The sequence below is a fragment of the Orbicella faveolata genome, unplaced genomic scaffold (assembly GCF_042242905.1).
Source record: "Orbicella faveolata isolate gen_17 unplaced genomic scaffold, um_ofav_v1 contig_47, whole genome shotgun sequence".
In the NCBI taxonomy this organism is placed as follows: Eukaryota; Metazoa; Cnidaria; class Anthozoa; order Scleractinia; family Merulinidae; genus Orbicella; species Orbicella faveolata.
In genome coordinates, this window is record NW_028301577.1 from 20902974 (window position 1) to 20928648 (window position 25675).

The 25675-nt window shown below is 41.2% G+C and overlaps 1 protein-coding gene across 2 annotated transcripts in view; it reads left to right on the forward strand.

Annotated features, from left to right (window-relative positions):
• Positions 1–24853, forward strand: part of LOC110055321 (GREB1-like protein) — a 31253-nt gene extending 6400 nt beyond the window's left edge. The window contains exons 1-19 of one of the 2 annotated variants that reach the window (XM_020761702.2): positions 1078–1224; positions 2586–2834; positions 3977–4330; positions 5409–5519; positions 6963–7151; positions 7984–9474; positions 10302–10464; positions 11055–11309; positions 11973–12079; positions 12193–12316; positions 12758–13269; positions 13594–13659; positions 14082–14204; positions 14725–14885; positions 16160–16826; positions 17673–17842; positions 19008–19138; positions 19887–20552; positions 22849–24853. In XM_020761702.2, coding sequence (XP_020617361.2) covers positions 1200–1224; positions 2586–2834; positions 3977–4330; positions 5409–5519; positions 6963–7151; positions 7984–9474; positions 10302–10464; positions 11055–11309; positions 11973–12079; positions 12193–12316; positions 12758–13269; positions 13594–13659; positions 14082–14204; positions 14725–14885; positions 16160–16826; positions 17673–17842; positions 19008–19138; positions 19887–20552; positions 22849–23092 — 5808 coding nt within the window. In that variant the 5' untranslated portion in view covers positions 1078–1199 and the 3' untranslated portion in view covers positions 23093–24853. Of the gene's footprint in view, positions 1–1077; positions 1225–2585; positions 2835–3976; positions 4331–5408; positions 5520–6962; positions 7152–7983; positions 9475–10301; positions 10465–11054; positions 11310–11972; positions 12080–12192; positions 12317–12757; positions 13270–13593; positions 13660–14081; positions 14205–14724; positions 14886–16159; positions 16827–17672; positions 17843–19007; positions 19139–19886; positions 20553–22848 lie in introns of those variants that run through there. The other variant, XM_089279248.1, reaches the window with a different exon arrangement.
• Positions 24854–25675: the final 822 nt, after the last annotated feature.

The window sequence follows — 25675 nt, forward strand, 5'->3', positions numbered from 1 at the left end:
GAATATTTTCTGCTGAAGATTTGATGTATCCGTCAAGTGGGAGAGGAAAATGACCAATTAATGTGAATGAGGGTTGACAAGAATTTTGTTTTTGCTCTTGTTTGAACATTAGCATTTTTGCCATCGTTGCCTCTAGAATTTAATCTGCTAACTCTTCCCACGAGTCTGAGTTTTTTAGCTCACTTGTGGGATATATAAGTTATGTCAACTCTCAGGTTCTCTTAGTTCAGTCGACGGATGGGGTACAGTTGACAAAAAATGAAGTTTGAATTTCTCATTTAGATCTTCAGCCACAAAAACACTCTCCTCAACTTGTGGTGTTATTTGCCGGGGCTCATATAGGTGTTGGAGAATCAAAATGTGTTTAAGTTGATTTCAAACTTTGTTGTACATCAGTCACTTACATAAGTAACAAGTCAGATTAGTTTTTAGAAAATAGACTGGATGTACGATATTTTTCAAAGGAAATTGGAGAGACTAAGTAGCAGGGAATGGGATGAGCGACATACGTAATTATATTGCGTTGTTTTGTGGTCATTATCAGCTGTTCATCAGCCGCACCCTATCCTTGAAACTATCAAAGCCTCTCCCAGCTTTTAAGACACTTGAGAATGTTAAGGGGTTGATTGAAATATTTATCATAGAAGAACAAGAAATAACTAAGCCATAGAAAAAATTAGTTTATTGCTTAAAACATTGGGAAGGTTCATCCAGTAAAATTTTCTGAGTCGCGGCTTGCATGACAGAGAAATAAGCTTTCCAGCTTGAGCAATATAATTAAACATTTTTAACGTGACTAGATACTGACTAATGGCAGCTAAACGCTTAGGATATCAAGACTGATATGCGTGCATAGAAAGTCCGTGGCGCAATACCAATAAGCCTGGCAGCTTCGTGGTTTATATTTAATCTTAAGCACAGGCCTATCTATTTCCTCACCTTTGTCGTCTTCAACGTGATATTGGCCTTTTCAGGAAGCACTGTTAATTGATCTGCTTTTGATATAGAGGCTCTGCGCCACAGCTCTCAGTAAACCTTTTTGTAGGCTTCTAATAATATCTTGTTGAAGAACTCATGTATTATACTGCCAAGACTGCTACCTGTCTAGATAACTGTTTGTGTAAGAAGTTATAGGTTACAGAATAGTTGTTTTACTGGTCAAATTGAGAGTGATCCAGGTCCAGCTTGTTTGATCTTACATGCATGGTCAAGATGACAAAACTGGTGTGTACATTTTATGTATCCTATCTTGAGCTATGTAAAACTTTGCCTTGAATTTGACAAATCAATTTAGTTGAGCTTGCCTGAAAATTGGTTAAACATTTAATTTTGTCATCATGGATCTCTGAATTTTATTTTGTCCAAGAAAAAAGCAAAACATTCTGTTAGTGAGGTCCAAAAAATGTTTTAAAAGTTGTTGCATGGTTTGTGACAAGCCTCTGCTTTTGGTTACTACTGTTATATAAAATACTAAGAATTTTCTAGAGACTTGCCAAAATATACAACTACACATGGTCAAATCTACACGCAATATGTTATTTTGTGAACTACCTAGATTGCATGAATCCCTGTGTCTGTCTGGCCAATATATTAACTAATATTATTGACACCACTTGAGTCATGATATTGCATCCTGTCTCACTAATGGATTAACATTCAAATTACCTCATTCAAGACTTATCAACATCAAGCCAATCTGTTGTTTTGATCCTCTTTGGCAATGTGAGTTTTTCAAACTCAGATTTCTTGTGATAATGTTTAACATGTAGAATAACTGATCATGTTGATGTAAATTCATAGTTGAGGTATTTTATACATTTACTTACTTTGCCATGCAACTCTCGAAACTGTGACAAAATTAATTTAAAGCAGCCTGTCTTTGGTGAGTGATTAATTTTACACAAGATAGTTTTAATTTGAAGGTAGTTTTGTCATCATGTACATGTACCTGGGGGTACAAAACTATATGTAGGTGGGTGGCATGTGTGTTACCCCACGGGTATGTTTGTTTGGGGGAGGTAGAGGGGTTCTGAAATATATTGCTCAATAACAAATTGTTGTGGGGGATTTGACTGTTTCGTAGGAACTTTTTGATAATCTGCAAACCCTCACAATAAGTGCGTATGCATGAGTACATCTGCTTTATTTATGTTATTATTTTTTGCTGTAGAAACAGACAACAAGAGAATAATTTAAGTCATAAGTCAGAGTGATCATTTTGTAATAACTCCTTATGATATCAATTTATTCTCAAGTGGAGGGGTGTTGAGAATAAGGAAAATCATCAACATGGGCTGGTAATTTCTCAGTTAATGCAAGGGGATTCTAATTCCAAACTTTTTATTTAAAATTTTGTAATTATAGTAACAATGTTTTAGGGCTTGTCAACAACCATTTGAATGCATCTAGTAATTAATCTAGCAATCTATATGCAAAAAAAATCACTGTAAGTTATATTTATGTGTATTTTATTTGGGGCTAATTGGAAAAAAAACTTAACATACATGTAACTTGCTATCACCTAACCCTAAAAGCTTGGAATTCAGAATTTTAACAGTGCTAACAATGGTTGTTCTGCTTAACAGATTCCCCCAGGCTTATGCAGCTACTACAATCCCACACCCCTCCCATGCCCATAAGTCAAACTACCCGGGGAGACATGCCAAGTGATGCAAGACGTGCCAGTGATGATGAAGAGTCTCACAACGGAACAAGAAGTTCTGCTTTTGTTGTCCACCCAGCTGAGGTGCATCCTAGCATGAGTGAACCAGCCACAAGGTCAACAGGCATGCATAGCAGGCCTGTGCAGACAGGACCAGTTTGTACAACCCCAGGTGCTTGCAGATGTAACATACTAACAATGTAGCCTAACACGTAGGGCTTTCATTAAGGGCCAGGCACCTTCCAAATTGACTGACTCCACTGTGAGGACAATTTTGGCCACCTGGTTTGACCATGCGAGGAAAGTTTTTCATATAAATAAGTTCAGTTCAAAGCGTTTTGTCCCACTATGAGAACCAGTTGTCCTCCTGCTAAAACCGTTAATGAAAGCCCTGGATACGCTATGAAGTTTTCAAAGCAGCCAGAGTTGATATTTTCAGTCTTAACAGCCTTTGGGGTCAACTTTATTGGTGAGACTATTTTGGAGCTGCGTTCCATTTTATTAGGCTCAGTTGACAAATACTCAATTGATTCCAATACACTCCTGAGCAAGCTTTCCCAGGGTGCATTCCTTTGGGGTAATCTGGATCAGGACCAGTGATCCAGGATCACTCGCATCATAGTTCATCAAAGGAACCACTGAATCAGTGACCAGAGTGGATTCATCGGTTCCTATGATGTACCATGATCCAAGTGAACTTGGATCACTGATCCTGATCCAGATCACCCCAAAGGAATGCACCCTTTATTAGGGATTTACTTCGTGATGTTATGATTGAAAAAGGGCGGTCAAAACTCTACTCTATCCAATATTTAGAAACTACTGGAATGGCAATAATTAAGCAGTTTGATTGGTGGAATCTAGTCATGGTCCCTCTTAGCTGTCCTTAAGTCTTGGACAAATAACCATAAATTAATGGCAGGAGAGTTAAGAAAATGATCGCCAAATGTAATTCTCCTGATGGCAATGCCATGAGAAATAAGAGGGCCGTGTGGAGACTTACATGTAGTATGTCACCTTGGATGAAAGCAGTGCCGATATTGTGACTTAGTACCTGTGCTAGTGTGCAAAATTTTCTTATTGTTGAATTGTTGAAGGGAGCACAATTATGTTTAGCTTTTAGCACTTTTTACAAGACGCTACAACAGAATTTGAAAAAGTCTGGCAGACTTTTTCAATTTTATAGCTTCAGTGCACATGTATAACAATTTCTAACAAAACTAGGCCATTATTTGAAGATTTCCATCAATGAAAATATGTCTTTTTAGTAAGGCCTGTAATAGTACCCCTTTAAACCCAGTATAAATGTTTCAGGTTTGTGTCAGGCTGGAGGAGAGTTAAGGCTGGCTCACCTCAATGGGAAGTCTGTGAAAGTCTCTGAAGGGTTTGTGCTTGTTGGAGCTAAATCTCCCATGCTGCCAGGAATGATGCTGGTGGCAGAAGTGGACAGACGATTCCTGCCAGATGAGAAGAACAATGCCACAATGCTTGGATTCAGTGGAAACTGCATTGGCTGTGGGGCCAAGGGATTCAGATACTTCACAGAGTTTTCAAGTCATATTAATCTGAAGCTTGCCACGCAGCCCAAGAAACAGAAGCATTTGAAGTACTACATCATCATTGAGCCCAGTGGTAGACTACACAAAGGACCAGCTATCCCGTGGAAAGGTAAGTTAAGTCAGAGATTGCATACTTTGGGGGTACAGTGGAACCCCACCTTATGGCCACCCCATTAATACAGCCACCTTGTTATTTTCGCCACTTTATTCTGGCCTGAACAAAACCTCAGTCAGTCATTTTCTTATTTAAAGAACCCCTTTAATGCTGTCTCCTGTGGCTTGTTGGTGACCCAGATTAAGGTGGTTCCACTGTGTTGGCTTATCAGACCAGTGCTTACCTGTACTTTCCATAGTATGAAGGGACCAGGAGTATTTCTGTGTATTTCTGTGTTCTGCCTACATAGGATGTTAGTCTATTGCAGTGCTACCTCCTACGTTAACTTCCCTAGTACCCATTTATGTGCCTGGGTGGGGAAACTCAGAGAGGCATTGTTGGTAAGGTGAAGTCTGCGTCGGGCAAGTGACCAGTCCATGCCGACAGAGCTTATACCACGGTTACTGTGACACAAAGTGGCTAGGAGTATTTCTACTCCCCCTGGATGGGATGCTAGTCCATCACAGGGTTACCTCCAGCATTAATTTCACCGGTACCCATTTATACACCTGGGTGGGGAGAGGCACTGTGAGAGTTAATTGTAACTTGAAGAGAGTGTGTCTTGTCCAAATCTTGTCCAGAGTCAGGCACACTAATCATGAGACCACAATCACAAGTTGCAATGACATGTAATTGATATGCTCATTAAAAGGGGCTAGAGTGTAGTCCTCAATTCAGTCACGGTATTTTCAGTTATTTTGACCACGTTCAAAATCTCCTTTAAATTGAAGAAAACCTGAAAATAGTTGTTTACTAAGATAGAAAAACACCAAAGAGATACTAATAAACCATAGAGGAACAAGGATGATTACGAATGGAGAAGATTAACACGGATTACAAACGACGAACTTGAAACATTTAGGCTATACTTTTCAAGATGCGCAAACCGTTAAGTAGCTCCTCTAAGATACGTTAATCACAGAAAAACCCAAAGACGTTAAACACATTGTCCATAAGCTTGAGGGCAGCGTCAAATTGCCCGTTCATTTAGTATTTATTCAAAATGTTATTTTGTTTTTACTTGTGATGGCAGTTGAAGGAAGAAAAAGAACTTTTCCACTTACTGGACCATACATTCCTGCACCGTATACATCTTCCGACTCTGAGAAGTCCAATGAGATGCCTAGGAACAGTGCAACATCAGGTACTGTACTAAAACAACACAGACATCTTAGCTCTTTTTTTTGTAGATTACAGAGCTTGAGTGGCAGCATAAGTTACTAAAACAATACAGATATCTAAGTTCTGTTTTTTTACAATACTGAATGTGAGCTTGAGTGGTAGGTCGACAAAACGCAAAACTTTGAGGCAACTATAAACGCCATTAGAAATAAAGGGCGATTTCTCTTATTGTCTTCACATACAGGTAATCATGTGGCCACCAACACGTCTGTTGTATAGGGGAATCCTTGTTTACAATATTTGCCTCATTACCATAAGCAATTAAGTTTCTGATGGAACTTCAAATAAATCGGTTCTGAATATTGAAAGGTCATAGTACGATTATGTCTACCAATGAATAGATCCTTTGCATAAATGGCGCCTAAATTTGAATGACAATAGTTTATACATCCTTAGTCTCGTACTCCTGTTTCAAGAGAAAGGATTTTTTCACACGAATATGAGGCTAAGGATGTATAAGTATTGTTATTTAAATGTAGGCGCCATTTATGCAAAGGGTCTATATGAGCCCGATTTATTGAATACTCTTTGTGCAACACGGGTTTAAAAACTCAAAATTATACAAAGAATGTATGAGCTCATTAGCGCTTTTGCTACCCAGAAATTTTGCAGTTTTGAAAGACAATTCCTCCTTGAATATCACACCCAAAGAGCTAAAACTTTCACCCTGTATTACGTTTCACCAGCTCTTAAGCTGCCTGGAGTCAATTCATATCTAACTTGTTTCCTTCTGTACGCAAAGCCGTATGCAAATGAGCAAAAATGCAAACAATGACGTCAGCATGAATCCTTATATATCCAATCAGATTGCGAGTTTGTTAATATCCAGTCACTAGGTAAAAGGTAAAAAAGGTGTTAGTTGCGCCCATGGCATGTTAAATCTTTTTAAACTCTCAAGTTCATGATGTTTACTTGCTATTTACAGTATGTTACTAAATACATTTTACATATAACTTTGCTTTTGATCTATGCCTTTCCTGCATGTACAGTCGAACCCCCACAGCCAGGATTGTTTTCCCCGACCATCGGCTGATTAATACATTGGACTCTTATTGAAACAGCCATTTAATTCTGCCTCAGGGGGCCCTTTGTAGGGAGATTGAAGGGTATTTTATTTTTATTAATCGGTCTTCGTAAAGGGACTCAGTCACGGTATTTGGAGTTATTGTGGCCACCTATAAGTATTAAGTTACCTTTGAATTGAAGGGAACCTGAAAATAATAGTTTGCTAAGGTAGAAAAGCACCAAAGAGATAATACTAAACCATAAGGAAACAAGGATGGCTAAGGAAGGAGAAGATTAACACGGATTACAAACGACGAACTTGAAAAATTTAAGCCACACTTTTCAAGATGCGCAATTCGTGACGTAGCTCCTTAAATTTTTACTGTTTATTCTTCTCTAGCTCCACATCACCTGCTGTCTCTACAGTCTCATTCAACCTCCATTCAAGGCCAGAGTATGACATCACCAAGAGATGAGGGCCTGCTGTTAATGCAATCAACCAATCAGAACGCTTCTGAGCAAGCCTATCATCCGGGACTGAAGAGAGCGCGCTGGGAGTCTGGAGGCAGTGAGTCGCCAATAGAAAGTGGTAAGGACAGATGCTGTGCGCATACATGTAGTTCCATTACGTCAGAGCTCCTTTCTGAGGAATACTGATAACCGAACCAACCTATAATCGCAACATAAACTAAAAAAAATTGTTTGGACTTTCAAATTTTGGTCAGAACTGAATTTCGGAACAAATGATTCATCTGAGAATTAAAAATGCCGGATTTTTCTCCACAGATAACTTTGCGATGAGAGTTTTCTAACATAGTTGAAAGTATTAAGTACTATATAGCCATATCTTCAACACTATCATATCTGTTAGTCATCTGAAGGAACTAGTCATGAATGATCAAGACTACAGTGAAATCCTGATTTCTCAAACCTCCCGATAATTCGAAACAATTTTTTGCTCTTTCGGTGAAAGAGTCAGAAGAAATTTACCTTTAGCCTTTTTGAAAGGCTTAAGAATGCTTCGGTCTGTTACACAAACTGTACTGCAATTTACACTGCAATTCATTTTGTAGTCTTAGTATATTATAATGTTGAGTGGCGTAAAACCAAAACCAAACCAATTACTGACCTATTAGACTACTCAGCCAATCTCAAACGGTAGTAAAACCAAAACCAAAACCAAAGTAACTGTCTGATTACTTCCGACACTCAATTGAAAACCGAAAATCCCATCCAAGAGAGAGTAGAAATATTATTCCTAGTCGCTCCGTGCTACAGGAATTTGAGATAAGCGCCGGCCTGATGGGCCACTTGGCTCGTATGCAGAACTTACATTTACCTTACCTTTCAGTGATAAGGTTTAAAATGCCCGTTAAGTCCGGAATGGATCTTAATTACAGTCTGTCTAAACTGCTTTTCAGATGATCAATCCAGTGACACTGCAAGATCTGCGTCAGGATCTGATGTAGGAGAGCTGCCGTCCGAACCCTGGCTTACCACGGCATGCGGTGTTCGTCCTGTACTCCTGTTATGCCAGCATTCCATACCCAAGATGTCCTGCACTGTGGAGGACATTATCATCAGTGACCTTCTCGTGGGGTGCTTTGACCCTCCTCTCGTCTCAGACCGTAACCAGTTTGGCAACATTTCTGGTGTATACAGCACTGCCCCGACTTCTTTATCAGAGAGGCCATTTTACGGTAGCGTACCGTGTCTTACTACACAGATGGCAGTGCTTCTCATGGTGCAGTATCTGTCGCAGTTCGTGGACGACGATCGCATCAGTCGGGAAGACGTGGAATCTTTACTACAAGATGCCAGGCTGGAGCTGACGGCGTCCGTCCAACAACAGTCTCATCTACTCGCTCAGAGCAATGCAGTGACACACGTTCAGCTTCCAGTGCTTGCAAGTCTCACTGCGGCCAACTCGAAAGGACGAGTCAAAATAGTGTCTTCACCCGTGTCGCTTGATAACGCCATTTTTAGAGCTTTGAAGTTCGTCTTGGAAATTCACAGACACAATCAATCCAAATTTCCCAAAGTACCCGTTCCTGACTTTATCTTTGTCTTAGCCACTTCGCAAAAGAAGTCGCCCGAGTTTTGCTTGCTAGTCACGAGCGTCCTACAGGCGAAGTATCTCTCAGAGGCCATGATTGGTCATCCAGTTGGAGCGCGGATTGCGGACAATCTTGGCAGACTTGAGCAGCTTTTTAAATTGTCCAGTGACGCTCTAGAACAGATGATCAGTAACTTTGAGGAAGCAATGGGTCAAGGGCAATTTGTTTTTGTTCCATTCAATGGTTTTGCGAGGACAAAGGTGATTGCAGACGAGGCTGCGAGATTGGAGCCTCGGGCTCCAGCGTCCATCTACCCGCACCAAAAACAAACCTTGTTCGCCAGCCAGCATCTGATTGCTAAGCAACTTCTTGCTCAAGTGTGTTCCATTGGAGAGAACATTAATTCTCTGGACCTGAACAGTTTCACGAGTGTGTCAACGGCAATCATTGTACCGCCTTTGACAGCACTTTTCAACCAAACTACTCAAAGACTTTGCAAGGCAGGACTCCTGGCTGAGCTTGATTTAGAAACTGCCGACAAAGCAGCATCGTTCAATACGGCTGCAAAGTACGTAATCAAACACAGTGGGATGGACGAAACCCAAGAGGAGTTGTTAAAGCTTCTTGAGCTTGTACAAGGTCAGCCCAGGGTGCTGTTTGTGGTGGTGTTTGATCAGGCGCAGTTCTACGCCAGTCCTCATGGAGTTCTCGATCTTCCGTACTACAAAGAGTTTTTAGAGGCTCGTAATGTGATTACTCTTTTTGTGACTGCAACGCCTTACCTCTTTCAGACCAATTGCTCCTTCATTGATCCAAGTAATGAAGTGTATTGGTCTGATATTCGAACCGAGTCAGGTCAGTATTCAGTTGATTTCCTTATTGCTTCCAACAGTTTTAAGTTCAAAAGTGAAATTTGTCTCTGGATATACATGAAGGTTTTGAGCAGATTCAATTGAGTGTCTTGTTCGCATTTGTTTTGGTTTTGCGCCACCTCGCTAAGCGATTGGCTTAAAAAGCTCGCGCCACTAAATCATCTAATCATGGCAAATCGTGACTCGCGCGTGCACGTTTTCCTGCGCTTTATACCAGCTACATGTATTTGGTTCGAGTTTTGATTGGTTCACTGGATTGTCTTTGTCCTTTGTGATTGGCCAGAGTGATAACCCTGATTTTGGTTTTACCACACTCTATTGAAAACCACGTTGTGTTTGCTGATTTCATTACCATTTTTAATGTGTCCTTAGAAGAAGGAAAGAAAGAACGCGATAGTTTCAATCTTGCTTCGTTTTCATTCCTAAATGTTTTCAATTTGCCCCGAAGATTTATTCTATGTTGCGTTAACGATTTGCAACATTGAAGAAAACCTTTTGTTGTGACGGTAAACCCAACTGAGAATTTTGCATTTCTCTCAAGTTAGTATCAAGTAACTGGAAGGGATGAACAAGATTAACATGATTAAAATCCTTTTACCTTTACACAGGTTGAAAGATCAACAATTTATCGTTGTGTATATATTAAGTAAATGAATTGATTAAATCGTCATTCGTTTAAGTGACCTATCGTCTATCACCTCTATGTGGTATTAATTCGCTTGTGCCTGCTTCCAATAGTAAGCTAGAATATACAATACTTTTACTAAAACTATCCTCAACATGTTTTCAATTATTTCCCCCTGAAACCAGATGGAGTTTCTGTCAGTGTGGTGGAGAATATTCAGAACTTAGAGACCAACGAAGGCACATATTTTGGAATGAAGGAATATTGTGAGTCAATTAAATGGACGCACCAGTTTCCACTTGTAAGACAAGATGACGCGTTTGAAAAGATGGCCTTGAGGACAAGCAGGTAATCACGATCACTTGTGTGCTATCTTGTGCACAGGGGCTCAGTATCCCTGCATTTTAGCCGGGCTCCGTCCACATTACGCCGGAGAAACGCATCAAATATTTTCCGTCCGTACTACGCAGCAGAAATCTGAAAACGCAACAATCACCGGTCATTTTGGATTTGTGTTTGAGGATAACTCGGTCAGGGAAATCACTTTATTATCTTGATGTCATCGATTTCCAAAAGCTCCGTTTTATAAATGTTTTCCGTCCACACTAAAACGCAAAGACGGCTTTTTTGAATTTCCTCCGGTTTGAAGAGCGTTTTCGAAAAGCTCCATTTTCGTGACGGATTCGTGTGGACGGTAGGCCTAGCCGTAGGAATAAAGCTGCGTTTTCAGATTTCTATTCGGTGTATTGTGGACGGGCGTTAAATGAATGTGATTGTGGCAACCATGTATCTGCAAGGCATTCTGCGAAGTTCAATAACGGCAGGTTATTTTATATCGTGATCCCGAAAATCCCTCTTCATAAGTTATCCACTATACAACAGTTATCCATAGTATGAGGTAGCGTCCATCACGTGTCTGTATTTTCGTTTGCGTATAGAACAACAGATGACGTCAATTTGAGTGTGCTAAGGTGCTATCTGCTTATTCGACATTACTGTGCTGCCATCATGTGGTCAGCGGGCATCAAACCCGCCGAACCTCACTGCACGCTGAAGACAATTCAAATCATGAGGGAGATCATTGAGTCGCCTGTCCATAACGCGGATGGCAGTGGTGCTATGCTAGTTATCCGTATTCCATCTGTGGAACTTGCTAATCTGGCTTTTGAGAGTCTGAGAAACACCCGCGACAGGTTAGTAAGTGTAATCAAACCTTAGCCATCCAGATCTGCGAGGGTAGAATCTGATAACTGAGCAATGAGCCTGCGGTCTGCTCGAGCTGTGCGTGCTTTGCGGTGCATGCGCAAAGGTGCCAGATTGAACTGCACGAGACAAAAACCGCCATGTTGGAACTCTTATCTTTACTTCTTTTCGAACTCGTTACTTCGTAATTTTGATCGTTAGTTTCTTTGATTAGCTTATTAATTCAGTCTTGTGATTTCCTATACATAAAAGCGATTTCATAGTGAATTCTACATTTTGTTTAACATTGAATACTTGGGATCATGTCCCGGAACATTGCAAGTGGTGAAAAGTGCTTTGGAACCGTTTAGGCAATAAAGCGTCTTTGGATGAGGGACTTCATAATTCGATCAATATCATTTGCATTGTAAAGCAAAGTAACATTAAACAATACATTGAGTGTTCCCTTTTTTTTTTTTTTTGGTTGACCAAGTTTCGTTTTTTTCATCGATATTCATGTCTTATTGTTTTCCATGCTTTGATTTTAGTGTAGTTCGATCTTTTAATCTCTTTTCTTCAATTTCAAAAACCGTTACTGAGTTAGAATAGTAATTGATTTACTAACAGTTACATAGATTACAGTAGATGTATTTTATGCGACGTGTTCATTGCAGGCTTGGATTTCAGTTCAGATTTTCTATCATCCATGACAATGGACACAGTGAGCTGGAAATTGAGGATTATTTCTTGAAGCGGTTGAGAGTTTGGAGGGAACAAAAAGGTTAGGGCGTAACTGAATTCTTCTTCCGGCATCTGGTAAGAAACGTGCTTATTAAGTCTGATGAAGAGATTTTTATGTTGTTCTTTTACACGTACATTACTGTACCATTTCAGTTCCTACAAAAACCAAGAGCAAGTCAGTTGAAAGATGGAGCCCCAAGTGTTTTGAAGATCTTCACGATCTTCCTTGCATTATCATCATTAGCGGTAGAGAGAGGCCTGGGGACACTTTCCCGAGGTAAGAGGAAGCACATGGTTGAGACATTTGTGTCAATCTGTTTATCACTAATTTGAACATAGAAAGTATTTGGAGACCAGACTCTCCCCCCTCCCCACCCGCCTCCCCCTGCCCTTTGTCAATTTCGTCTTACCCTACGAAAAACCTCTACGATTTAGCAACCTTGACAACTTACAAGGAGAGAGAAAAAAGGAAAAATTCATGTTTTTTTACCTCTTATTTGGTGGGAGTTTTTTTAAGTGTGAATTGTCTTAAGTAATTCTGTCCAACGATGTACCGTAATCAAAATGAGCATACTTGGAAAGATAGACTAGAATTTTCCAAAGGGACTTAAAAAATGTGGTCAGAGGCATTTTTAAAAATGTATTATAGTATGCTTGATTTTTTTGTCTTCATGTACAGTAAGTTTACTACAGTAACTTTGTTATTGTCTTTCATTAGGTCCTTGAAGTACATTGACTTGAGACTGATAGACAGAGGTTTCGTGTACCGCTCATCGCTAGAGCTGGAATTCAGCGCTATAGCTTGTTACATTGGCTCAGGCAGTGGCTCACGGGGTGTGGAGGGCAACGAGTCTAACGGACAGGCTGGTGGAGAAGCCAAAGAGGATTCTAACACGAGCAGTGGAACAATCTGCAGAACAAGCCACTACTCTTCTAACTACCCGCTGCCTGTGATTCTGGTGTCGCGCTCTGTCTTCAAGGCATTTCAATCAGATTTTTACGGTTATCCTAAGCATCTGCTACTACCTACAAGTCCCCAGACTCGGTGGGTGGGGCTAGGACGCCCGCCGGTGGTGACGTCGAATCCACGTCACCAGTCGTTGTACTACAGAGAGTGGACGGAGCCTAAGCCCAAGCAAGTCCCAGGTCCCCAACAGAACGCGGCCAATCGACAACCCGTCATAACTCTGCGCAGCGCAAGTGGTGTTGTGATAAGTCCGGATATCGCTGGTAAGTTTCATTGGTTTTTCAGTCTCTGAGGCCACCCTTTGTTTTCAGAATACTTGGCGTTAGTTTGTTGTTTGCAATGAGCCAAAATAAAATAATAAAAGGAGAAGTCTGTAATTGGGTAAAGATACATGTAAAGTTTGAGTAGGGCCAAGCGGTCCATACCGTAGGACCTTATTCCAGTTTCTGTAGCGTGAAGCGACTAGGAGTATTTCTACTCCCCCCATGGATGGGATGCTAGTCAATCGCAGTGTTACCCCCAGCATTAAATAGTGTACCCTCTCTCTATATAACACGATTACTTGAAATTTTCATTATTCTTTGCAGATGTTGTGGACGAAGATGGCATGTCTGCTGTGGAATCCTTTGCCGAAAACAACAAAATGACTTCAGGTGAGTCATTAATTTATCAGTGGAAAAGAAATGTTGGCCATTGGATAAAATTCCCGTTCTTAGCTACTTTACCACGCCCCTTGCTAATAGTACTGGAGATTTATAGTCACCCACAAATACGTACAGTGCATGTTTGCAATGAGCAGCACAGTGGCTAGTACAAAATGCCTCAATTCAATTAGTTCATTATACTTCTAGGTACATTTTTACAAAACACATTGTCGTTCGCATTCACTTTTCGCGAAGGTTTCTGAAACCAGAGTTTTCTCCGGAGAAGTTGAGCGCCGTGACATTTACAACAGTCACACATGTCGTCGCACAACATTTTTCTGCTATGAAGGGTTGCGTGATAATTGAAATAGTTGCTTTGATGAAGGCATCTATTGTAATATGGACTTAAGTTGTTTTTTTTCTCTGGGTAGGTACCAGTGAGGGTGAAGACAGCAGCTGCGAAGATTCTAAGTCAGGTGTTGAAAACGAAGCAGGGAAGAAAACGATAGGAGATCCAAAAGTTGCAACAAAGCACGGCCATCAGCCAGTGTTCGGTAAGTGAAAATAAAAGTGGCGTATTGGGACCAATGAGAGCTCAAAGTTTAGGTCTTATGACCAGTCGAAAGCGCGAAAAGTGGCGTACGCCAGGGCCGAGTTGTTCGAAGCCTGATTAATTTAACCCAGTGTGTAAGAATTTTGATTTTGTAACTTTTCGGTGACGTTTTCTGTTTATATTGTTTGTCCTTCAGTTTTGAGCTTGATTAACCTCAAATTAGGCTGCGAAAAGCATTTTCATACAAGAAATATTAATACTTACTTTTAAACTTGGGTTAGCGTTAACCTGCTTTTTAACGACCCGGCCCTGATGAATGAGGGGGGCGGGGCGGGGGAGGTGTTTTGCGTCCTATTGGCCCGAGAAGATACCATCTTTCCTTTGATTAGCTAGAGAGTTTTACACGAGGTTTCTCGACAAATGCAAAAACAAACTCAACGGAGAAGCATGAAAAGGGAATCAGTTGAAACTGATGTGCCAGTGAAACTGGAAATCTTTCACACTTTCTTCTCATTTCTAAGGTCCTGCTCTTCTCCACCGTCTGTATGGCATGGCCGCCAGCTCGCGGCAGGAATCTATTGTTGGAGAGACAAGTATTAACAGCAGTAACAGGAACGAGGCAGAGTCGTGTAGAACTGAGAAATACCACCCCAGATCAATTCTGTTCAGTGGACCTCCCCAGGTAAGGCACAATTCAGAGAAAGACAACTGTTTTTGTAATGACCGCTGTAGGACCAAGACAAAACTAATGTTAGGGCCAACCATTAAGATGGAATAAACGAGAATGACAGTCTTATGTAGATTGTAACAAGAATATAGCTCCGCTATTACTTCATCGCCTTCCACAACGTCTAAAATTTCTTCAAAATCATCTCCCCACAAGAACAGATGGTCCATACTGTCCGCCATCTTGAATGAACTTGTGCACGGTCAGAGTCACGTGGCGGACCTATTCAACATCGGAGACCGCTCTATTGTTTTGCCCTTTGCAGTTCGCTGGCTATCATAACCAGTCTACTGTTTATCTTTATCTTTAATCATTATTTATACACGGTAAAAAAATTCCTCAGGTACAATAAATTCCAATGAAATGCCTAAGATCCCAAACCTAAAATTCTAATCCTAATATTATATTAACTTACGACAATATTCTACGTATAAATCTGATTTCCATGAATGCCGTGTGTTTAAAAATTAAGACACAGAAAGCGTTTGAATTGATTTAAGGAACCACAAACTCTCTAATGTTACTGGGTAAGCTGTTCCAAAGGGTTGCGCCGCTGTTACTAAAACTGCCAACTAGGAGGCGAACTTTTTTCTACTCTCATGCATCGATTATCATCAGCGCTTGGTCGAACGAGCTGAGTGTAGGGAGAGTCTGAGTCGACTACTGATTTGATCGGATTTAGGTTTCTCGAATAAAACAAACCATACAAGTAGTGGGTCAATTAGACCTTTCAATTGCCAGTTCACGTTTTTAAGTAGACAATCAAAGGGGCTCAGTCACAGTATTTTGGCCGCGTACAAACTTACCTTTAAACTGAAGGAAACCGAAAAATAGTAGTTTAATAAGATAGAAAAACACCGAGGAGATACTAATAAACCGTAAAGGAACAAGAATGGAGAAGATTAACACGGATTACAAACCACGAACTTGAAAATTTAGGTGCAAACCGTGACGTACTCCTTGAAGGGGATATTGTTTTGACGAACCACCAAGTTCTCAGAACCAGCATTAAAAGAAATGTATGAAGATGGTAAGGAGAATTAATGGTTCGAGCTTGAGGCTGAACGGCTTCAAAAATATATTTGCAACAGGTCAATTGATAGCATCAATGCAGTGACTATGGTAATCAAATTAATCTTTTTCTTGTAGCATGATGTGGACCCGATTTAGTGAAGCCCTTTGTCTTGTTTTGTGTTGCACATACTTCTTGTTTATTCGTTTTATTGCAGGTGGGCAAGACTCACTCGTACCTGCATTTTGTTCGTCTTCTGCATCAAACAGTCCAGAAACTACGACGAGTCGATGTGTACAACGAAACTGTGTGTACCCCAAAGGAGAGTTCTTTACAAACCACACCCATCCCCTCGGGAACCAAGCAAGAGAGAATGGCATGGCCTGTGTATAACGAAGTCTCCAAGCTTCCCTTTAGTTGTCTCTTGGGCGAATACCGCTACACCAAAACCAGCAAGCTTCGAGCCCATGCCTCTACCGGATGCACCGTGTCGGGGGACGCCTCTGCACAACCCCTGTCCGTCAAACCGTCGCCACGGCGACCGACCTGTCCCATGATGCTTTCGTATTGGGCGGCTTACGACACGTATCATCACTGTGACGGGTGTAAGAATTACCGCGAGAGCATGGGTCCTAGTTCGTCGTTGGCTTGCACATTCACGCTGCAGTGTGGGGAGAAACTACACTTCATCATACCGCACAGGTGCCTGCCGAGCTTCAACTTCACCAAGGACAAGCAGCTGCGCAGTCTCCGACTCCCCGTGGTACTGACTGGCGGCAGTGGCGAGGTAGTGAAACCGCTGAAGACGGAGTCAGGGAGCGCGGAAGAAGCAGGCGGAGTTAGAAGTCCCATAATGATGCCGAGCACGGGAAGACAGGAGTATGGTAAGAAAAATGACGAAATATGTGAAGAGTAGCTTTTTGACCGTTATACACTCCCGAAAACATTTTTTAGAAAAATCCAGTGCTCTTAGACTCTTTAGCTGATCAAAACACCAAGAAGTGTCGCAGGAGGCAGCAGGATCGAGTGGTTAGGACGCCGGACATGAAATCCGCAAGTCCCGCTCTGACCGCTAAGCTGGAGTTGTTTCTCGGTAGACCCTAGTTCAACTCCTCGGTCATGCTTGTAAATGGCCAACTGGTCTGCCTCCCGTCAATTAGGATTTTTAAGCCTGTTATATTTCGTAGGTATATTTGTTTCTTTCAGTTTAAGTGGCATGCCTGTAAACTAACTAGGTGTCGCAAAGCGCACTGATCATTATAAACAACAACATTTGAACGTGTGAAAAGTGTTAACGGTATTTCTGTGATGGTAATTCTGCAAATTGTACCTAAATTCAGAAAACAGTTTCGTAAAGTAATCCCATATCGCAACACGATCGATCATTTTCGCAAAATTTCAGACAGCATTCAAAGCGTAATTTCTTGTCAGTTCGCCCATATTTTGTTCCATTCCTTCCCTCACCATTCTTACTTAGTAATGGGTGTCTGTTACTTGCCATGTACTGTTTCAACTCTGAAATTCATTTCTGGGCTCGCATGATGCTGGTGTGATAATGCACGTCTCGAATTTATGCTTAGAAATAGATCATTCAAAAGATATAGTTGATCAGTCTTTGGAGCTCTTTGAAAAAATATAGGAATATACTTGCTGTATTGTGAAAAATAGAATTTCTATTCGGAGAAGTGAAGGTTTGTAGAGGCTTAAGGTCGCTTAATCTGTATTACCAGGCCTGCTGAACCTGTACCACGCCATGGAGGGTGAGAGCCACACCCAACTCGTGTTTGTAAAACACCACGAGATGGCACTGTATCACAAGGCGTGGCCAAATCACGTGATTGTTGGACTTCCTGTCAGTTCTGATACACAAGGCCTGGGAGCGGCTCGCTTCTACATCAAGGTAATGGACAGAAAATTAATCTTAAAGGAGCTCAGTCACGGTATTTTGAGTTATTTTGGTCGCGTAAAAAAAAAAAAAAAAAAAAAAAAAAAACATCTTTAAACTGAAGGAAAGCTGAAAATAATAGTTTATTAAGAAAGAAAAGCTCTTATGAGATACTGATACACCATGAAGGAACAAGGATGGTTAAGGATGGAGAAGATTTACACGGATTGCGAACAACGAACTTAGAAAATTTAGGCTAAACTTTTCAAGATGCGCAAGCCGTGACGTAGCTCCTTTGAGGACTTGTTAAACAAGGAAAGAGCATTAGTTATCCCTATAAACTACGCGTCTGACATATTTCAGAAGCTAACATGGGCTTTGGTGTTCGTTTCGAAAGAAGAAATGGACGGATTCGGCTAACGTATTTACACATTTGTTGCCACCCAATTCAGATCATGTGATGATTCATTTGGGAGGTTACAACTGTTCTGTCCGTATATACTCCCATGCAATGAGTTACGTGTGTCAAATTGCACAATTGTAGTCCCTCAAATGAATCATCACATGATCTGAATTGGGTGGCAACAATGAAGTAAACATCTTAGCCGAATCCGTCTATAACTTCCACTTTGCGAGCTGTAGAATGGTCTCATTTCGCTCGCAGCCAAGTGATGGAATTTCAGTGCCATCGTTTAAAGCAAATAACAGGGAGCTCTGAGCTCTGAATTTTCTGCCACATGAGTTTAGGGCTCAATTGACTGGCAGAGAACATTAGCGTCAGTTGATAAAGTGAACCTCGTCTCAAACATTGCAAATTAAACCGTAAAATTCCCCAATCTAGAAACGAGCTATAGGTTATTGGTAAAGGTTGTTGTCAAGCCATCAACTAGGTGGCATGCAAGCTAGGCACTTGACTCTAGGTCCATAGCACTGTGGGCAAAGTGTCTTGCTCAACAGTGCATCCGAATCTTTCAATCCGGATTCACCATCCAATTGGGGCAATTGCGCTTCTCACCAACTACCAACAATTTAAGCCTTCCTGTGAAGTCACAGAAGGAGACATCGCTGATTGGTTTGTTGTTTGGTGGGTTTTGTTTGTTTTTGTTTTCTCCGCTCAGTACATTTTTCTTGCCGAGTCACTATTGTGCAAGATTAAAACAATATTGTTGTCTATTTGCAGGAATTCGCCACGGAGAATTGGATTGCTGAGCGTGACCGTCACGCAATCCATGGCAAACGCGGCCAAGACGTGTGGCCTTTTATTTTCATGATGGACGACTCTTGTGTCATGTGGCAAAACCTTCTCAAACAGTGAGTGTATAGTTAACTAAGCGATAGAAGAGTGGCTTTCCAATGACTGTTGAGAGATTTCCGAGATTTGAGCCGGTGAAATATTCCTGTCTGTTAACGCTATACTACAGGTTGATTGCTAATCGCGCGCAGAAAATCGCTACAGAATATCAACCAATCAGAGACTTTACACAGGGTGCTATATTGGTACGTCATCGGGACGGAACATTTGGACTCGACGCTCACACGTCTCGTTCTCGCGTGGCACTCGTGCGGCAATCTGGCTTGAGGTGAAAATGTGTGCGTGACGAGAGAGACATCAGTTTTATTTTTTACGCTACCGTCATGAACTCTAAACAATCACAGCATGAACATAACGCGAGCAAAACGCAACTGAAGAGCAGTTGATAGCATTATTATAAGGTTACTGAGTTTGGTTTTTGCATTTGACTTGCTTAGAGGACAAACTCGTTAGATAATTTCTTTTCGATTTTTTGTGTCGTTTTGCTGAGTATCTCCTTGTAACAGAAAGAACCAGTGGCAGATCCAGACCTTGAGCTAAGGGGGGTGGGGGTGGGGCGGGGGGCGGTTTTGCTTGCCCTGCCGGCTTTCCTTCCTTCTGTGATTTCTTCTTTTTTTACCCAAAATAAGGGGGAGCCCCGGCCCCCCCGGACCCCTCCCCTAAATCCGTCACTGAGAACTGCACTCTGGTAAGAACTGTGCGCTTTTTTTCTCTGTTTGTTAACGGTCTCTGTGTGTTTGTGTTTAGAGATGAGTCCTCAGCCAAGGACACAGATGGACCTCCTTTTATAATGACCTCCCTTGTGAAGGTCCTTCAACAGCTGGAAAGCACACCAGACTTGATGAACTACGGCATGCTAGGCGTTCAACAATATAGCGCCGACGCCTCGGCCCCTGTGGCACAAGGGTCCTTTTCACACTGTCCGTTACACTCCTCGATCATGATGAACCTCAGTAAACTACAAGGGATCAAGTACAACCCGCATCGGTACTGGTGGGAGGATGTGGACCTGAGCTTGCAAGTGCTGGCTGATGGAATCCCCACCTGTCGTTTCAACCATCTGGTTGTTGCTAAGAAGTTCATAGAGACGGGTGGTAACACCGCCTTCAAGGAGGAGCCAGCCGTCAATGCGGAAGGAAGCAACCACAACAAAGAGCTCCTACCTGGGGATAAACTAGTGACTGCTCCTGATCGAGAGGATGCACTCTACCTCCCGGTCCCCGCGTACTACCTCCTGGAGCGGTACCTGGAGCTGATGGGTGCGGCTCGGCTCTTTCCCGAAGCTGTAGATAACTCAGATCATCCAGTCCTTGTGGTAGATTGTTATGTTAATCTTGGTCCGAGGATCTGTTTGGAGTTTGTCAGTTCCCGCAGCACGGACAAAAGCAAGAAGAGCGACAAACAGGACACCAGGTATGGCTGTTTCTCTAGGCGGCTATGTGATGGTTTTTTGATCGAATGTTTACTAGTCATGCAAGGCTCTCGAGTGGTATAAAATGGAGTCTCCCACGAGCCTTAAAGTGCACCTAACCCCCAAAATTTTTTTCCCCTAAAACGAATCTACTTGTTATTTGAAATAGTTCTGCGAAAAAATGTTTGGATTCCGTTAAATCCTCGATTTTCTGTGCCCCGACGAAATCTCGAAAATAGCTCCAAAACACCGCCATTTTGTTTCACGACCGAGTTCGAGGAGAATGGGTCCAGCGGCTCCTGTGACGTCTACCCAGGAAGGTTGAATATCTCACGTCCTCTCATTTCCTTCAGGATGGTGCAATACACATTCGAAAAGTGCGCAGAAACGCCTTCCAGAGGTGCTATCGGCTGTTGCAGCAATATTCCAGATTTAAAGAAAGATATACTGTACAATTTACTGACGATGATCGGCTAATGGTGCAATCAAGACGTAAACGATGGTTGATTTTGTCGAACTGAAACAAGCGAACTGAATCTGTGAGAACCATTGAAGAACTTTCACTGGAATTTGTTCCGCAGACTTTCGAACGCTATTTTCATAAATTTTCTGCTTAAAGCTAACCAGCAATTTGTAGAAATACTACCGACAACCTATATCTTCCAATCCCGCAGTATTTATAACATAACCGGCAAAGTTGTGTGATCCGATCTTTAGAATTACATGATAACAAAATTGTTAGACTCACGGACTATTTCGAAGGTTTGGAAATCAGCAGTGCGACAAAGATTCTGTGCAATAGCGTCGAAAATATGACTGCGTATCATTATCTGCGGACCGCTTAGGGAACACATCCTTTTCGCTTATCCGACGAATTTCACTGCAAACTTTGAGAACAATTTACATTGGCTATTTGGAGTTACGACTTAAAACGTGTGACAATGTGAAATCGGTAATTGTATGAAATGTTTCCTTCCGCCTTGCTTCCCGCAGCTTCAAAAATACAGGTCCAAACAATACGATTTTCAATCGATCGAAGCCAATATTTTGGAGGTCATCAAGTCTCGAAAACTGCAACACGTACGTTGCTCTTATAAACATGAAGCATTCAACTGAAAGTAAAACACAACCTGGATTTAACAGAACAATCACACCTTGACAAAATGCATTCTCGCTAAGGACAAATGTAAATGGGCTATAAACACGCGTGGGAATCTTCTGTTTAGTTGACGAAATTACCATCCAAAGCAGTCCTTGAGTTTTCTTTCCTGCTTTTCGTTTGCCTGCTCCTCCACTTCGTATCTAGCTTTCCATTCCTAATATACAAGCAGCTCGTCCGCAAAGAAGTCTTCCCCTTCGTCGCTTGAAATATTGTAAATTGCTCTCAAAGCTCTAAGCAGTGCGTTCACAGTTGTCGAATGTGCTCTATCGAAGTTTATTTCGGAGTCTTCCGAATCGAAACTTAACTCTGACTCCAGTGACGAAAAAGAAATTATTCTGAGACAAACCTTGGACGTTTTAGTCCCAAAATATATCGGAACGATTAGTTTTATGTTCCATTTTCTCGAGCAAATACAGCGAGTTGACTGAGGCGCTGTTGTGTTTGGTTCCTGGGTAGACGTCATCAGGTACCGCCGCCCCAGACTCCCTAAAACGCGGTCGTGAAACACTTCAAGCGCGACTTTGAAAGGGCATCGAAAATCGAGGATTCAACCTAATTCAAAAATTTCTTCGCCCAAATGCTTCAAATAAAGTCTAGATTCGATTTAGCGAAAAAAAATTGGGGTTAGGTGCACTTTAAATTTATACGAAGAAAATACAGATGACAAGTGAGATATTCCGTGGTATACCACGAGAGAGCGTTGCACAACTAGACTGGATTTCACCAGAGGATGACTCTTGGGTGGGTTGCTCATGGTTTAAAATCTATCGTAAGATTTCTATCATTTGATCGCTTCATCATTATGTTTTTTTTTTAGCATTATTCAGGGTTCGTACGGGTCCTGGAAAGTCCTGGAAAAGGGCTACTGGTCCTGGAAAGTTCTGGAAATCTGTTAAACTCAAGTAAAAAAATATCAAATGTATGGCAGACAGTAAGGAGAATTAACATTAAGATCTTGGGAGTGAAAGGGTTAATGTGAATTTTAGAGTCCTGGAAAAATCAATCTGAGTCCTGGAAAAGTCCTGGAAATTTGTTTCTGAAAAAGGGTATGAACTCTGTGTAGTGTAAGCTGCTGACTGTGATAGACGCATTGGAATCGCCTATTCCAATGAGGTTTTTTGATGTTTTCTTTTCAGGTATGGTGGCTTGTTGCTTTATTTCTGCCGTCGCTCAGTGTCAGCGGCCTTCCTCGCGCAGTTCAAGTTCGCCCCACGCTCTCGCCTATGTCTGGTGTGTCAGGACCGGAACACGCTCAGACAGGAAGTAGCGCGATTAGACTTGGAAGAGCATTGGCGCTTCCGGCTCCGGGACGAGTTTCAGACGGCGAACAGCCCAGACGAACCTGCTCTTTACTTTCTGACTGGAAAGCACGATGACTAAGTAGATAAATCTAAAGAACTCGTTTTGTGCGAAAGAAGGCGTGAAGGAGATGTTATCGCTCTCTGAGATACGTGGAACATTACATGGTACAACATGTGTTCGGCTCTTAACGTATGTGCATCTTCCGACACATTTCCGGCTTCCGAAAAATCTTCGGTTTCCGACACATCTTCGGTTTACTAATTTGTAAACGACAGACGAAAAATCCTACGGTTTCTTTAACTGGAGTTCCAAACCAATGCCTTGACCTATCTCAACAACGAGGCTCAAAGTGTGAAACACAAAAGCCTAAATTCGACGAGTGTTTCCTCTGTGCTATCAAGGAACAACTGAAAGGTCTTTCAAACGAGTTTTAATCTCGTGGTATCTTCTTATAAGTATGTATTCCTGGAGATATGAAACTCTTATTTAGAAGTTCCTCAAGACTTCTCTTGTATTTAGCCTCGAGCTAGGCTCAATATTTTCTATTTAATATAACCAGAACACAGTTTCTGCTTGGTATTGCTGGCTAAGCAAGGAGTATATTTTATAATTATGGTTACATTCGAGTTGGTGAGATCAAGAAGATATATTATATTCACCGACAGATTCAGTATATATTAGGACAGTCAGGGTGTTTCAAAATATGTTGTTCACTGTTTTTTATTGTTCGCGAATACGTCCAACTTTCAGCCAAGGTTTAAATTTGTTGCTATTTTTTCTCTCGCTTTCGTTTTATCCTAGGGAGTTTCCCAAAGAGAAGTTCCCCCAGTAGAGCGTAAAAGTAAAGCGATTTTTCTAAACGAGGTTTTCAGCATGTTTTAGAAGAAAAATTACGTTGTACAAGGTACATTGCTGTTGGTAGAAAAACAACATTATGGGAAAGTGCATTTGTATTTGTGGACGTTACAGTAAGTCCGTTATTAAGTTATTATTATTTTTTAGTAATATGAATGAATTTGAATCATTTGTAAGTATTTTTATCTATAACTCGAGAGCTTATCACTACCTTGATTTTATCGTAAGAGGTTACATCGCCAGAAAAAGTTCTTTTATTTTAGTTTTATCGTATTTTTCCTTTACCTCTTGTCTCGAGGCTAGCAAGCACTCGCGCAAAGCAAAGAATAAGGTAATATATCGTGAGGTAACTCCTTTGATAAGAGAAAATTGAGCTATAGAGTAGTATGACAGGACTTTGTTCACAGGGAAAATTATGAACGTTGAAGAAATGAGTTTTGACAATGTTGGCTTCTTCCCTGGCGACGCTGGGGCTCGAACAGAATGGCAGTCTGGAAACCAGAAATCTGGCAGAGGGGAAACTCAGTGTTGTTTGGGGGGATGGGGGAGGGTGGCCCCAGACTCCCATCGGCCGAAAGTTCACTGTTGCTTTCAAAGGAGACTAGAAAAATTGCACTTTCATAGTTCTAAGATGAAACGCTCGGTTGAGGAAAAAAAAAAAAGGAGAACAAGAGAAATTTTGTCTTTCATAGGCGCTTTCCGGAAACACAACTTTGTTGAAAACAGTGAAGAAAGCGTTCAATTATGTTTTGCAATTTATATTCCCCAACGTTATGAGTAATGCTCAGCACCAAACCAAGTGGCAGTGTTTTGATCGAGAAGTAATTTTGGATTAAACTAAATTACTCAATACGAGAAAATTGAAAACTTACCTTCCAAACTAGTTCAAAGGTATATAAGATACAATCCTTGCGTATATCGCTGAAAATTATTGTAATCGTACGTGTAAATTATGAACTCATTAAAAATACTGAATTTAGAGAATTGTGGATTTTTTTCCTCATCTTAACTTTTTCTTTTCGAGTCGTAGAGCATATCAATATGTTTTCTCCCGTACGTTAGTGTAAACGCTGGCCAAAGCAAGATTAACATCTGATCGTACAATCCATCAAAGAAGTTTCCATGGGCACTATTGATGGTCTGCAACCAGTCCCGAGGGATCCAAATGACAAAGGCCTAGCGGCCATGTTGGACGATGCAAGTAAATGTCATCCAATAAGGCAGCGATAACGTCACGTGATGCCTTTTAAACTGGGCATTATCTCCAAGTGGTATCACCCAGTTTTAGTAATCGGACTTTTGCGTTCATATTTATTTGAGCCACACTAAATAGTGGAACTGAATAAAACTGAATCATTTGAGCAGACTAGCCAAAATTTTCGTGAACACCCACAGAATTATACTTTAACTTGTATATTTTCGTGCCAAATGGATATTATTGTTCGTACAACTAGTCATCTCAGAAAAATTGTTTTTATTGTCCCAAAGGTGATTTTAGAACATGACGTCTGAATTCGTTAAGAAAAAAGAATCTTAACTTAAAAGAATATGTATTCTTTTCCTTTCTACCCAGACCTCTTTCATTTGTTCTTCAGGGAATTGACGTGTGAGTCTCGGTACAAGAGAAGCGACGGCCACAACGCGGAGAACAATGAGTTAACGCTTTTCTTAAAGATCGCTTAATTATCTCGTTTTTTTTAATGTGTCCATGGTTGTCTAAGCTAAACACCATGCTGTTGTTATTTTTAAGACAAAGTTCAATTCCAAATGCAAAAACATGAAAGATAAGCCGTGGACGGTGTTGTT